We start from the raw sequence: 16,560 nt of genomic DNA, 5'->3' as shown, positions 1-16,560 counted from the left end.
TTCCCTTCAGAATTGAAAAAAATGGTTAACAAAAAATACACCATTAAACTTATCATCAACGAATTCAGTGTAGTAAACAGGGCAACCACATACTTGGGAACAAATATTTGCAAAGGCTTCATCGATCTGAACCAACACCTGGCTGATGAAAAAGCTTCTATGCAGCAAAAGACAACCCCGGTATGCTATTACACCCCAACTGTCATATTCATATATTACAAAGAGGTTATTTCTCAGAAATCTATTTCAATTTACTGCAAATTACAGGCATGAAGCAACAGCTACCACCTTGACATGATATCACAACTAACCTTTTGGTCTCCACCAACAAAACTGAAAAACAATCCATGAGCCTACTTCAAACACAAAGATCAAACCCATATGTTTTCCAAACTCTATTTTGCTTGAATTTTGCATCCACTACAACGTATAACTATATGTACTTATGGTTTTCGTTTGGTCTCCAACCTTCAAACTCATGGAGAAACATTATTATGTAATGAATTAATTGCTTTTTCAGTATAACTATATGTACTTATGGCTTTCAAATTGTTGATCAAATAAGGTGTGTTATGACATTACACATATTTTAAACATATAACATTCTATTTACAACTATTAATGAGTCACTCTTCAACAATAGTTTTAATATCAAATTAGGCTTCAAGCTCAGGTTACCATCTTCAAATGATTTCCCAGATCAACTTCCAATCACCACCACCAACAACAAAGAAGAAGAAGAAGAAGAAGGATTAATCAGGCTACAAAACAAAGAAATACAAATACGTGGCGCAACCTCATTTTTTGTTTACTGTATCTCACAGTTATGTAACTTCATCAATTTAACTCTTTTGCATTTCTTTTGCTCCTTTTTAAAAATAAGACCAATACACCTCCAATGTTCTGAATTTGGAGAACGATTCTATTTAATCAATTGATTGTCCTCTTAATGTATTAAAAAACCAATGTTCCGCGAAGCGGACATCCATACTAGTTATATATTAAAGTGCTTCAATTTTGTACTAATCAGATGATTAAATTTTTTTAGAGATTAAGCCACCTCCTAACTTAATTAAGCATATGAAGCGGTCAACTAGACATTGACATGTACAATTGTTGTTTCTAAAATATTAATATTCAATTTTAATGTAATAATAATATTAATTTAAAATTAAAAAACAATATTTTAGTAATTAAATTCTATGTTTTGATTTTTAATACTTAAATCTTTTTTCATAATTAAAGATATTATTTATATAAACTTTTAAATAAAAATTAGTTATGTGCTTAGAGATTCGCTTAAAATTTCATTCTGATTAAGCGAAAAAGTGTACCGGGGGCAAGTAAAAGTTGGATGTGTTAGGTCCAAGTAAAAGTTGTGCCAAGATAAAACTTGTTGTTTTCCTCATTTCAAAAAGATGAAGAAGGACGAATTGAGTTATCTTATCCTGTTTGGGAGTGAGTAGCATTAGTTTAGATGAGTATGAAGTTGAAGTAAGAAAGCAAAAGAAATAGAACGGCGGTGGCATGATGGCATCACAGGGCAGCGCATCGCGGTGATCAGTCGCATGACGAACTGTATGTATGTGCATTGGTTGAGGCGTTGAGCACAATTGCCCAAAGGGATAAGGATTTATCCTTAAAATTTTGTCAAAATTATATACACATAAAAGTTTTCTGGACAAAAGAAAATGAATATAGGTCTAAACTTTTTACACGCGTAATATACTACTCTAATTTGTTCATGTGATAAAATATTATTAAAAAATTAGAAAAATAAAAGACATTAATTCAAAAAAAAAATCACGAACTAATAATAACATAAAAATAAATAATTCCTTTTTTTATTAATTTGGAGCAAGACCGCACCTCCCATATAAGAAATTCTCTAGATATACACATACATGATCGGTCATAAAATATATAAAATTTTAAGTGATTTTATTTATACTTTGATAATAAATCTAAAATAGTGAGATATCATTAATATTTATGTCGATTCAATTAAATATAAAAAATATTTTATATTTTTAAGGAATTTTTAGAATAAAAATTAAAAATATAATTTTATTTATTTATTTATATAATAAAAATGTGCCCCTAAAATTAATTTTTTTTTGGATGTCCCCGTGGGTACGAGGCCAGCTCTGCATACATAGGAGAGTCCAGTACATATGGGATATCAGCTGGACGTGTATAATTTATAGTGTCCAGGACAAAACAAAAACACTCGTCTGTAACTGGCGCAGAAGCCGGTGAGCATGTTTTTTCACATCCAAAACACTCTCCCCCTGTTTCTCTAAACAGGCATCTCTCTCTCTCTCTCTCTCTCTCTCTCTCTCTCTCTCTCTCTCTCTCTCTTTTCATGTAAGTTTCTTGTTTCCAACCGACGTTATTTTCTGCTGTTTAATATGAATTCTACTAGTACTGCAATAAGTTTCTGCGTAATTGGTAGAAATTGAAGTTTTAATGTAATAACACTTTTATTATTACATAATTATACTTTGTTCTGGCCTATGCCACTTAATCCCTCTGTTGTTCAATTGCTGCAGGTGTGCAATTGTGATATATATACACAAACATGTCTAGCTTTACGGGTGTTCATGTATCTGATCAGTGGCTCCAAGCCCAATTCACACAACTCCAGTTACTCAACCTCAAAGACAAAGTAACATTTCTTTACCATTTTATCTCCATCTTAAATTTACTGTATTTTTGTATTACCATCTTTGTTTTATTAGGTCTTTTTGTTTTGTTAAGTTAATTTTTAATTTGTAGTTTGTAGCGGTAGAGAAACAGAATGGTACTGTTACAATTGGGAATTTGCCACCTTTGCTTGCACAACTTAAAGATTCTGGTGAGATTTTTACGGAGGAAGATATTAAACTTATATTGCGCGAATCAGAGTCTGATATGAGTAGTGAGGTTGATTTTGAAGGCTACCTCAGGGTGAGGTTTTACGCTTTATTATTAAATGTCTTGCCATAACTTGCGCGATATATGAAATTAAATGATACTGTTTATATTACTGTAGGCTGTTAATAATATAATACTTTGTAGCCTACTGAAACTGAAATAACTATAGTAGCCTTCCTTTAGTTACTATGAGATGGTGTCATTGTGTTTATAACTTCATTTTTTGTTGTATTTGTTGGATAGGCTTATCTTAATATACAAGCACGTGCTGCTGCGAAATTGGGTAATTTGAAAAGTTCATCTTCATTCCTCAACTCCACCACGACTACCCTTCTACACACTATAAGTGAATCAGAGAAAGCGTCCTATGTTGCCCACATTAATAGTTATCTCAAGGATGATCCTTTCTTAAAGCAATTTCTTCCTATAGATCCAACTACAAATTATCTATTTGAGCTTGCAAAGGACGGAGTGCTTCTATGGTATATAAGTGTGTGCCTTGTAATAATTTCTTTGGCAATAAGTTTGGATACTGCTATCAGTTATTTTTACTTTTGACATCTTGTATGTCCTGACACAGTAAGCTTATCAATGTTGCTGTGCCAAATACGATTGATGAACGAGCTATTAACACCAAACTGGTACTAAATCCTTGGGAAAGAAATGAGAATCATACACTTTGTCTCAACTCTGCCAAGGCTATAGGCTGCACAGTAGTTAACATCGGCACTGAGGACCTGGTTGAAGGAAGAGTAAGCTTGATTACAATGTAATCTAGAGCGTTTGGATCATAATAATGTCTCTGACGTTTTCCTCCTTAAATTTTGTAATTTTGCAGCCACATCTGGTACTTGGCTTAATATCGCAAATTATAAAGGTAGAACTTTAACAGTTTAACTTCATGTAGTTTAATTTTCATGTTTAAAACAGCTAGGTGTGCTATTGTGAGTTTCATTATAATTTCTAATGCAGTGAAGATGCTAATATGATGTTAGGATGTTTTTTACTGTATGGAGACCTAAATTCCTAATTGGTCCGGTGCCCGAGTTTTTACTTTCTGTCTTCTATTATCCTTTAACTTCTGAATATGCAATTTCAGATCCAATTATTGGCAGATCTCAACCTCAGGAACACACCTCAGCTTGTGGAATTGGTGGAAGATAACAATGTACTGACTGTATATATTTATATATCTCAAGAATGTTTTTGTTTCTTTTTCTGCATTTATTTGACAAATTAATGAGCAACAACGCAGTGACGTACTTTATAATGGATACAGGATGTTGATGAGATTATGGGTCTAGCACCTGAAAAGGTTTTATTGAAGTGGATGAACTTCCATCTCAAGAAAGCTGGCTACAAAAAAGTTGTCACGAATTTCTCTTCCGACTTAAAGGTAGTGTATCCAGCTGGGTAGTTAAATTTCAGCGGTAGAGATTTACGTGTTTCTTATAGTTTACAGTTAGCAAGAAAAAGACAAAGTTAAATGCTAATATACTTCAGTTCAATTCAATATCTATTTGCTGTAGGATGGAGAAGCTTATGCTTACCTGCTTAACGTTCTTGCACCAGAGCACAGCAGTCCATCCACCTTAGATATCAAGGATCCTGCCAAAAGAGCTAATTTGGTACTTGAACATGCAGAAAAAATGGATTGCAAAAGATACTTAACCCCGGAGGATATCGTTGATGGTTTACCCAACTTAAATCTTGCATTTGTTGCCCAGATATTCCATCAGAGGTGCGCTCTTCAATGCTTGGTGTTGTTAAGTTACCAAATCTTCTAAAATCTTATGGTACTAAGGAGACTTCAATGGATCATATCTCTTCAACACTCCCCCTCCCTACTTACTTGAAAGACCATTTCGTGTGCTCTTATACCATGTTAAGTTACCAACTTACCTGAAATTTTATGGTGGTCGAAGGAGGATTAGTTGGATCATATATCTTTAAGAGGTATCTTTTGGCTAAATTGTTTGCTATCATTTTATTTTTAAAAAATATCTATCTTGCATAAGTAATCCGTTTGAAGTAAAATATATATATATATATATATATACATATATATTTATTTATATATATATAAAATTGAAAGTTTCATCTATTGCTTATGATGTGTTTCACATCAAGCAAGAGAAATTTAAATTTGATGTCATCGTCTGTTTGTACTACATTCTTGTGGAATCTGCACTTTTACCATTTCACTTTGGTATCAACAAGCACCATTTTGTTTATTGAGGACAAAATCCTTCTTTTAACTGTACTCTTTACCGCATCAGTGGCCCAATCTTGTTTTTTCAGTGCTAATACTGGTTTAGATATGTTTTAGGAATCTAGAAATATTCTGACTGTGAATCTCCTATAGGAATGGCCTGTCTACAGATAGCAAGAAGATTTCTTTTGCAGAGATGATGACAGATGATGAAGAAATATCTAGAGAAGAGAGATGGTATCGGTTATGGATCAACAGTCTTGGAATTTCTTCTTATGTTAATCATATGTTTGAGGATGTAAGGAGTGGGTGAGTTCCTAATCAGTAATCTCTATTCAGAAGTTCATGATTCTGTATGCTATCTAATAGTTGTATGTCTTGCAATTTTTTGACAAGTTTAAGTTAGTGGTAAAATGGCTAGATTAATATCTGCGATCACTGCATTTTACCGGTTAAAGTTTCTTTTCATATCCCTCCTAGTACTTTTCATTTATGATCACTTGCGCAGCCATTTTGAATTTTATTATTGCGATAATAAACTAGATATCGTTTTCAAATTGTTTGTTATGACATCATAATTATGAGCTCACTAAATCTTTCTATGCAGTTGGATACTCCTGGAAGTGCTAGACAAGGTATCCCCAGGATCAGTAAATTGGAAACAGGCAACAAAGCCTCCTATTAAAATGCCATTTAGAAAAGTAGAGAACTGCAATCAAGTAATTAAAATAGGGAAGCAGTTGAAGTTTTCTTTGGTGAATGTAGCAGGGAATGACTTTGTGCAAGGGAATAAAAAACTTATACTTGGTATGTGCTCAATCTTAAGCACCTAGGGCATATTAACTTAAGATTTATTTTATTTTTCTCTCATATTTTGTTGATTGCTTTAAACCTTTTTTTCAGTTGCTGTTTCTTTGGTCCTCTTAGTATATAAAATACTGAATCACTATTATACCAAGCCTGAGGTGTGATCATTCAGTTGTACAGTTTTCCATCTTCGTTACAATTAAGATTAGGCCAGAAGTTGGTCTAAGTTACTTTTGTGAACTCACGTGCAACTTGACTTCCAAACCTAAATATCTTGTGGGTTTCTTATACACTCTCTAATATTGGGCACATGATATTTTACTTTACAAATGGAACAAACATAAACTATTCTACTTGGATGGCGACTCTACGAGGCATTTACGAGAGTGTCATTACTGATTACACAATTACAGTCATGTTGCAAAATTGTTGGTTTCCCAAACTGCTTAGTTACCATCAGTAAATAAATTGACTCAAGTCAAACAGACCCTACAAACTTCAAACCAGTTGCTTCATCTCTTGTTCTGTCTGCTTCCCTGGTCTATGTCAGCTACACATAAATTTTAAAGATGCACTTTGTTAAACTGGACCTTAGACGTTATACATCGTATATAAAACGTTCTGGATCTTTTTTACTTAAGCATGCAGACCATATTTTGATTGATTCTTACGCTTGTCTAAAGGATATCCAGCCACAGCTACATAAATGGCCATAATTAGATGGTGATATAATGCATATTGTTGGGTTTTTTTGCAAAGAAGATGTCTACAGATTATATAATAAAGGTGATTATTAAGATCCTGAAGTAACAAAGTTTGTGTACCTTGATTGCAGCTTTCTTGTGGCAGTTGATGAGGTTCAACATGCTACAGCTTTTGAAAAATTTAAGGTCTCGCTCCCAGGGCAAGGAGATCACAGACACTGATATTTTGTCATGGGCAAACGATAAAGTAAGAAGTGCAGGAAGGACTTCTCAAATGGAGAGCTTCAAGGTTAGAAAAGGCAATTCTTCTTCATCATTATCTGTTTGTAGATACATGTCTAATCATCAGGTATTATTTGTTGGAATGTTTTTCAGGATAAGAATCTTTCCAATGGATTGTTTTTTCTTGAGCTTCTCACTGCAGTAGAGCCAAGGGTTGTAAACTGGAATCTTGTGACCAAGGGTGAAAGCGGTAAGGTTCTTTTTCCCCAAAATCATGTGATTAGAATTGGCTTCAGTGTTCAAGTAGCCTAGGAGATGGTAGTGCACTCTTTTCACTTGTGCTTTGTTTTAAAATGTATGTGTCATTTTTCTCCTAGTACTCTTAGTTTTTTTGTAATGTTGAGCAGTTCACGTCGGTCAAACTGTCCCTTAATTCTTTACACTGGGGTGCTTGGAGAAGTTGATAAACCCATTGTTGTTTATCTGTTCTCATGTATAGGGCATTAAATCTCACTTCATCACTTTTAAGTAGTGCCTTAACAAGTTAATGAAGTTATGGTATAATGAGAAGTACAACAAGTATTAAAAGAAAGCTAGATATACTTGGGTGGAGCAGCAGATCGATATGGAAATATTGTAATTATGTATATTTTGTATCGTGCCCAAGTCTTTGGAATCCTGGTGCTCATTTTCTATGTGTCTCGGTTTTGTTGGTGTATGTAATAGATGAAAAGAAAAAGCTGAACGCTACTTACATAATAAGCGTGGCACGAAAGCTTGGGTGCTCAATTTTCTTGTTGCCAGAGGACATTATGGAGGTGAGATAAATACTGTTATAGCGGTATCTAAGTTAGACTCTTTATTACTTAAGCTTCTGTTGAGAATTATGTCATAATGCATGTGAAGACGTAGTTACATCTTATGAATGGTCTAACATTGTAAGGTACTCTATACTGATTAATGATAATTATAGTAATCAGCAATATATTAGATAATAAAAGGAAAATGAACAAAAGAAGAAGAGAAGTATTATATGCTCATTATATATTCTGAAGCTGTGCTTGATGATAAAAAAACATTCTTTTGACGAAAATAATTTGAACTGCATTGTCTATTTAAGAAAGATGGTGTCAATGTAACCATAAAACATGCTACGTGGCAGGTAAACCAAAAGATGATACTTATGCTTACAGCCAGCATCATGTACTGGAGCCTGCAACATTCAACAGAAGAGTCAAAATTATCTCCACCGCTTGCTCCTACTAGCAATGCTAATGCTTCAGCTGCAACTTCCATTGATGGTAAATTGCCTTCCTTTCCTGTGGCTGCAACATCCGTTGATAGTAAATTGCCTGCCTTTCCTGCAGCTGCATCTTCCGTTGAGAGTGAATTGCCTGCTTTTCCTGCGCTTGCAACATCTGTTGATAGTATTTTGCCTGCCTTCCCTGCAACTGCAACTTGCGCTAATAGTGAATTGTCTGCCTCTCCTGCGGCTGCAACTTCTGTTGATAATGAATTGCCTGCCTCCCCTGCGGCTGTAACTTCCATTGATAGTGAATTGTCCACCTTTCCTGCAGCTGCAACTTCAAATGATTGTGAATTGCCTGTCTTTCCTGCGTCTGCATCACCTTTTGATTCAGTTGATGTCAAGTCATTTCCATTCACTGCCGGTGCTAATACTGCTACACTTACTACTATGGATTCCTCACCTGCACATTGCAAGAATAATTACTCACTACCGACTGCTGCAGCTGCTATCAGTTCTGATGTCGCGATAATAGCTAATCTCAATGACGAAGATGAATACGCTCTCGTTGGGGGAAAGACGGAAGGGAAGGACGGCGTCAATGGGTGTTGGCGAGGTTTTGAGCTCGACTACTGACGGTGCAAGCTTTGTGACAAGATCTTCGCAAAGGTTTACAATGAAAATTCAGCGAGAATAATCTGCGAGTGGTGTACTAGGACATGCATAGAATTAGCCGATAGAAAGGAATAGGCTCGCATATAAAAGTTGTACATGAAGTTTTTAGGGATGATGAGATAGTTTATACTTTACTATTCCATATATTTAATGTAAAAGAGGTCTTTGTAAGTTGTATTAGTATACAGGAGATGAGGTGCCGGCTCCCGTAAGGAGCTTTTCTCTCTCATTGGGGCTGTACCCAAATATTGAAATAGGCTGTAAACGAACCGAGTCGAGTCGAGTTTTTTCTTAACGAGTTTGAGTTTGAGTTTTTTTTTAACGAGTCGAGTCGAGTTCGAAAAGTTTAATGATCAGATTTTTATGTTCAAACTCGAGTTCGTTAACAACCGAGTCGAGTTCGAGTTGTTCATGAACTTTTCGAGTCGAGTCGAGTTCGAGTTGGTCATTAATTTTTTAATTTTTTTTGGACTTTTTTCCCAATTAGAGTCGAAATAAATCCCAACCCAAATAAAATAAAATTTAAGCCCAGTCCAATTAGGAAGATACATGTAGAGATAGAACATGCTCATGTATATATTTAGATTTTTTTTATACATATTGCTTATCGAGTCGAGTTCGAGTCGAGTTTAACGAGTCGAGTCGATCTCGAGTCAATCTCGAGTCGAGTTCGAGTCGACCACTTGTAAAACTCGGATCGACTCGATAAGCTAAACGAACATATTTTCTTATTCGAACTCGAGCTCGATTACTTAACGAGGCGAGTCGAGTCGAGTTAAACGAGTCGAGTCGAATCGAGCCTAACGATCAGCTCGGTTCGTTTACAGCCCTATATTGAAAGTTAAAGTCAAAATTTTAGTATATAAAATTACTTGATGGGTCAAAACATTAATATTATTATCCGTAAAATTTTGACTCATACTGTACATTTTATCCGTGTTCCAGAAATCGCTATGTGTGCCAGGTAGGTGAGGATACTTTCAAGAGATTAATCGGTAAGTCGGAGACTAATCGAAACATTAATCGGAAGAATATAAATATTACTTTTAATTTTTATAATTATAAAATGATCAATATGTCAAATATTTGTTTCAAAAAAGAAATGAGAATGATATTAAACACTATCTACACATTTGACATTCGTTATGTACTAATTATTGAGTTTACAATATTGAATATATTTTAGTTTACACTTTTAAACTAATTACAATATGTCATTTTTATATTTTAAGTAAGAAATAAATATATTAGATTACTTGTTAATTCTTATCAATACTTTATATTAGAAATTGACATGATATTGTTTGAAATTATGAAATTAATGAATTAAAATTATAAAAACATAAAAAAAATGTTTTTTTTAATTATTTCCCGCCTAGACCGCCTAGGACCGATTTTTGACCGCCTAACCCATCTAATTCCGATTTTGACCTGATATTTTAAAAAAACACATAAATCACCGTCTAAATCCGAGTCGAGATGTTTTACTATCGCTTAGGCGGCCGTCTAGACCGATTTTTAGAATACTGCATTTGATAGGATAAAAACCTTACATAAATGACTCCACTGGCCACGTGCTATGCCCCATGCGTTAAACAACATTTAAAGATTACAAGCTTTGTTATAGTCTGGTCACTGAGAGGCCATAAATTAATTAGGCTTATGTATGGCTCCGGAAACTTAAAAATAGTGAGTCTAGATTCAATAAAGATCACGTGATTTCATATGACACCGAATATATGACTTCAAAAATTCAAAAACAATGAGTTCAGATTCAATAAAGAACATGACGCCAGATTGCAGTAGACCTCAGATTATAGTAGACCTCAGGATGAAACATTTTCATTCGCGATATCTTGTCATTTAAGGATATCAACTCCAATTATTGTTTGTGAATATGAATAATATTCTGTAACTATGACTCATTTACTCTTACTCCTACCTCGGCACGTGCCTTGTCATATAAGGATATCAACTCCAATTATTCGTTTGTAAGTACGAATAATATTTTGTAACCATGGCTCATTTACTCTCACTCCTACCCCCGGCACGTGCTTCTTGTGGCACATGTCCAATAGCAGGAGCGCATGGACCCATGTCTCCATCCTAGGGATTCAGGTGCCCGATTTTGGAACCCGTGTCTCCATACTAGGGGTTCAGGTGCCCGATTTCAAAATGTTTCAACTCCTGCGATTCAAGGTACAAAATTCTGAACCCTAATATAAAATACTTAAAAAATGTATTTTAGGGGTTACATTCTTTATACACCTATATACTTATAGTAACCACACACACCACATTTATTTAAGTAATTCATGTTTTACCGTTTTTCTCTAAATTCACACATTAGAGATGTCGCGAAGACGACACCCCGCTACCATAAAATATGCTCTCAAGTTTATATTTTCTCATTCATAATAATTTGGTATATATAATTTATAAGATTTGGTCAACAAGTTTAATATATCCTAACGGAAATAAATCATATTTTCATAATACTCTAATTTATTATAATGTTCCCATATTTTTCTATTAATAATATATTTCTTATATCTCTTAACATGGTCTACTTTGCAGGAGTTCATCTAACAGCTAAAGTGCCATATTAGAACCCGAGTCCGAGCTCGAGTTGACAAAGAAGAGGACCCCAAGAAGATACGGAGAATTTGAGTTAAAAATTAAAACAATATATTTTTAGGTATTTTATTTTTATTCACGCAAATAATTTATTTTTGTTTGTTAGGTCTTTAATACAACTGTAGGGGGGTTAATACAGTTTATGCAGATAAATCGAAATAAGCACTCAACAGGATAAAAAGTTTTGTATTGATTAATAAAAACTGATTACAAACTAATCTCTCAAATGATGAACAAATATCCTTGAGAACTGCTAAGTTACACAAAAAGATATATCAATACGTGACACATAAAGGGTTAACCTAATATGTGCTTATATACTGCACAACTACACAATCAAATAAGGAGTCCTATTCTATTACAATAAGGAATCATAATACATATCCTTAATTTGATTGCTACTAGAAGTAAAGTCTCTCACCCACTTGAATTCTGCAAATCCTTTCCTTCTTTGATATCTCCTGACTTTTAGATGAAGTGATCAAATACTGATATTAATTACTGATCAACAAATACTGATGTCAAATGCTGATGACGTCACCTTCTGTTAAACTCTGATATCAAATGCTGATAATAAACTCTGATAGTTTATAAGCTGATATCATCAATTTCTTCTAACAATCTCCCCTAACTTGTGCATTATGAAATATGGACAAGTTCTAAATTGATGACACCAAAACTATCTAAATGCAGAAATACAAACAGATAATCTATCTTACAGTCAGTGCTTCCAAACTTTATCTTCAGTCTTGAACTTCAGTACAATCTGTAGCTTTATCAAGGAGTTTCTTGAGTAGTTGATCTTCAAGAACATTTACATATATTTTCATTTTCTGCTTGATATCCTTGAGCTCCTCAGTTGATTCATCATTCTGATAAACAATAGCTCTAAGGTCATGTAGATTTGTTTCTCCAAGTGTCAAATTATCCCGTTTCAGAAATCCAATTTTCTTTCCATCAACATTGAAAGTAAAAACTTCTCTTCCTAAAGATTTAACCACTTTGGCTCCTCTAGTAGACATATCAACAGTATGTCCGGATTCATGAATGTACTTTGGAACATAATTGGACTTGTATGTCATTACTCTCTGTTTCATGTGTACTAAGTTCTTCAAAAATTCAGACCATATAGCAGTAGTATAGTTGGTTACCTTGAGTAAAGTAGTGCTGAATTCCAACTCATGTCATGGTTTATTCTTCAAATGCTTTTGAGTGACCCTCAACCTTCTTCCAGACTCCAGAAAATAGATCAGCTTTTCACCAACTAGATCATTTATAATTTGTACTGATTTTATTTTCTGCAAATCTTCAAGCATTGTATTATCACCAATCTTTATCAGATTTCTAGGCTTCCTTAAAATCAAGGCATCAACAACATAATAATCAACATTTGGAAGTCTCAAGCCACTTCTTCTACCAGCTCTTCTAGACTGAGAATTTCCACTATAGATCTTTTTTATAGTCTCGGAAGAATATCTTACTGGTGCAGGTGTCTTACTTCCCTATAGTAGCTTTTTATTTTCTTCTAAAGTTAATTCTGGCATATCAGAGTTTAAGTCCTCTGAATCAGGATTTGTGACATCAGCTTGTATTTTACTTGAATTGTCAGAGGTTGTTACTTTCTTTAATTTTTCATCCCAATCAGCTCCATGATTCATCTTTATTTTCTTGTGGAACTGATTTGCTTCTTTTTCTTGAATCTTCAGATCATCAGCATCATCATGAGCTACAACTATTGAATAGATTTGATCTATCAGTATTTGAGATTTTGAACCTATAGGTGTTGATTTCTTCTTGGATTTAGCTTTAAGTTTTGGCCTTGATTTCTCACAAATCTTCTCTTTCCCCTTATAACTCCTGCTAGCATTTAAAATTACATGAGACCTTTAAGGCCCTTCAGCATCAGTTTGGCTGACCTCCTTGATCACCACACCTTTTGTAGGTCCGCTACTAGGAATATTTTCATAAGATAAGACAACATCAATATTTTATGTTTTCAAAGATTTGTATTCTTCCTCCAAAAGTTTAAGTTGTTCCATATCAACTCCAAGATTTTATCTTTCAAATCTTCTTCTACTCACCTCAGAATCAAATGCTTGAATCTTTGGATCTTTGTAGAATATAGTTGTTTTCTTCCCTTTTACTTTCAGAGTTTATAGATACTAACTTGCTTCAGCACCAGCTTCTATCTCCAGAATGCCTCGGTCTTCATCAGCATTTATGACTTTCAGAGTTTGAGATTTAGCAACAGTCAGTTCTTTACTTTGCACAGTCTTTGAGACTTTCCTTCCAGATCTCCTCCTTTATCCACCTGGTCTAGATTGACTAGTGGTTTTTGATGTGCCACTAGAACCAATCAGATCTCCGCCTTGTTTCTTCAAAACCAACTCCTTCTTACTACCTCCTTGACCATCACCATCAGGACTATCCTTGTCATCAGCATCTTTTAGTTGGAGTTGTTTGCATTTAGATTTCAACATTTTCTCCCCCTTTTTGGCATCATCACCAAGCAGAAGAGAAACAATGAGCTTCATAGACTGTTGTACCTCATCCAGTTGACTAGACATCTTAGCTTGAGTAACTTCCAACTTAAGCTGGTTGGCTTCCAATTTGTCCTGTCTAGCAAGGATAAGTGTTAATTGCTTCTGGACTTCCTTGGTTGTGGTCAGTTTGGTTTCAAGAAAAGATTCCTTGATTTTATCAATTTGATTATTAGCCTGGGACTGAGTATGTTGTATGATTTGATCAACATTGTAGAAACTTTGAGATGTGTCAAAATATCAAGATTTGCAATGCTCTGTTCTACTCTTTCCAGATATTTAGAAGCAGTAACAACAGAGATAGGATATGAAACATCCTTCCACTTAGAATTCCATTCTGCATCAGGAAACTCTTTACTTTTCTTTTCATGAAGCTCAGTTAATCTCATATTCTTTTCATGTTTAGGCATGTCTTCAGGAAAAAAGTTCATCATCGTCAGGATTTAATTCCGCATTGATATCTTCTCCATCATTAGACTCACTTTCACGCACAGATTCCCCATCATCAACTTGCTCCTGTATGAACTGAGCTACTTCATCTCCAACATCAGTATTTAGCAAATCATCAGGAATTGGAGCTGTGTGATAATCAGATGTTGTAGAAACTGCCATGTCCTCAGTATTAACACCAAATATTCAAGAATAACGACCATATGAAGTGGATCATGTTAGGTCCAAAAGGTACATATAGAGGGGGGTGAATGTATGTTCTTCGTTTTCTAAAATTAATTGCAGCGGATAATCAAACTATGTAAACGAAATAAACACACACAAATATTTTTGGGTAAATATGCTTTTATTCAAAGTATAAATACCCGAAGGTTTGCTTATAACTTCAAATACAAAGATCTGAAGTAACAAATATAAAAAGAACCAAATACAAAGGCTATCAATCTAGGATTCTTTTTATCACTTTAATAATTAAAAGCTCATATCAAATGATAATGAATACAATCAAGGAAGCTTAAATAATGAGTGTTACAAGTTTGTAAGACTTTAAATGGTGTGAATCAAATTGGACATGACCTCTCCTTGTCAAATCAAGCTTTGTTAGGTCCATAATCAACTGTAGAGGGGGGTGAATACAGTTTATGCAAATAATTCGATAAAGTTTCAACATAATCAACATTTTTTATATTAACAGATAAAAACTGATTACAAACGTACTCTCTCAAAAGGATGAACAAATATCCTTGAGAGCTGCTAGGTTATGCGAATGATATAACAATGTTCACAATGCTTATAGCATGAACCTAATATGTGCTTTATATAGAGCATAACTACATAATCAAATAAGGAATCTTATTCAATTACAATAAGGAAATCTATCCATGTATGATTGCTTCTGAGATAGAGTCCTTCACCGCCTTGAATATATGCTTTTCTTTTCCTCCTCGAATATCTACTGAAGTGAGAAATCTTGATGATATCATTAGCTGATCATCAAGTACTGATATAAGTACTGATGATGTCACTCTTCAGTAAATACTGATATAAGTCCTGATATGAAATTCTGATAGTTTCTTGTCCATATATCATCAATTATATTTAACAATCTCCCCCAACTTGTGCATTATGACAATATGTACAAGTTCCTATTGATGATGTCAAAACTATCCAAATACAATCAAGTAAGCATATTCTTTCTTACTTCAGTGCATATCCGACTTTACTCTTCATTCTGAACTCTAACACATTCTAGAAAATCTTCAAGAAACTTTCTCAGCAGATTTTCTTATTTTACATCCAAATATCATTGCATCCTCTGTTTATGTTCACTCAGTTTATCTGTTGATTCATCATTCTGGTAGATGGCAACCTTGAGATTATGTAACTTTGAATTTCCAAAAGATAGATCATCCAGCTCCAGAAACCCAATTTTCTTTCCATCATGATTAAAGGTTAAAACTTTAGTCCCTAGACTCATTTCTATCTTGGCTCCTCCAATAGGCGTATTAACAGTATATTCAGTTTGATCAATGTATTTAGAATGTAATTATATTTTTAAGAGATTCCTTTCTGCTTTAACTGTATCAGGTTCTTTATGAATGCAGACCATCTGACAGTTACATAACTAGTTACCTTGAGAATTGTAGTAATAAGTTCTAATTCCTGCCATGGTTTGTCTCTTAACTGTTCTTGTGTCAACCTTAAGTTTCTCCCAGACTCCAGAAAATAAATTAATTTCTCTTCAACTCGATCAATAACAAATTGCACTGATATGATCTTCTGTAAGTCTTCAAGCATTACATTGTCTCCAATTTCTGTCAAGTCAGAATGCTTTCTTAAACTCAAAGCATCTCCTACAAATGGATCAATATTTAATCTTCCAAGACCACTTGTGATTCCAGGTCTTCTAGAGTGAGAACTTCCACCATAAATCTTCTTTAATGTTTCAGAAGAATCTCTTCTAGATGTTGGTTTCTTACTTTTCCATAGTAGCTTCTTCTTTTCTTCAAAAGTAAGTTCTGGCTTATCAGAGACTATGTTTTCAGAATCAGGATCTGATTAAATTAGCTTGAATTGGGTTTGAGAAATCAACAATATGAGTAGAATCAGAGGTTGTGATTGGTTGAATAACAACTTCTTCTTTAACTTGAG

The 16,560-nt window shown here is 34.2% G+C and overlaps 1 protein-coding gene across 4 annotated transcripts; it reads left to right on the top strand.

The window, feature by feature from the left end:
• Positions 1-2,166: 2,166 nt before the first annotated feature.
• On the top strand, positions 2,167-9,077 carry LOC141684390 (fimbrin-4-like). 4 transcript variants are annotated; one of them, XM_074489322.1, is made up of 16 exons: positions 2,190-2,367; positions 2,553-2,668; positions 2,779-2,949; positions 3,160-3,398; positions 3,497-3,668; positions 3,755-3,793; positions 4,016-4,084; positions 4,196-4,312; positions 4,446-4,657; positions 5,282-5,437; positions 5,736-5,935; positions 6,771-6,928; positions 7,015-7,111; positions 7,588-7,679; positions 8,024-8,162; positions 8,229-9,077. In XM_074489322.1, the coding sequence occupies exons 2-16, from the start codon at positions 2,582-2,584 to the stop codon at positions 8,741-8,743; spliced, it is 2,463 nt and encodes an 820-aa protein (XP_074345423.1). In that variant the 5' UTR covers positions 2,190-2,367; positions 2,553-2,581; the 3' UTR covers positions 8,744-9,077. The 4 variants fall into 4 exon arrangements, with proteins under 4 accessions (XP_074345422.1, XP_074345423.1, XP_074345421.1 ...); XM_074489321.1 differs by having other exon boundaries at positions 2,167-2,255; positions 8,024-9,077; XM_074489320.1 differs by having other exon boundaries at positions 2,191-2,307; positions 8,024-9,077.
• Positions 9,078-16,560: the final 7,483 nt, after the last annotated feature.

Source organism: Apium graveolens, chromosome 9 (assembly GCF_009905375.1).
Source record: "Apium graveolens cultivar Ventura chromosome 9, ASM990537v1, whole genome shotgun sequence".
Taxonomy (NCBI): domain Eukaryota; kingdom Viridiplantae; phylum Streptophyta; class Magnoliopsida; order Apiales; family Apiaceae; genus Apium; species Apium graveolens.
The sequence above is the reverse complement of the archived record's forward strand: the minus strand, read 5'-3'. Positions and strand labels throughout refer to the sequence as shown.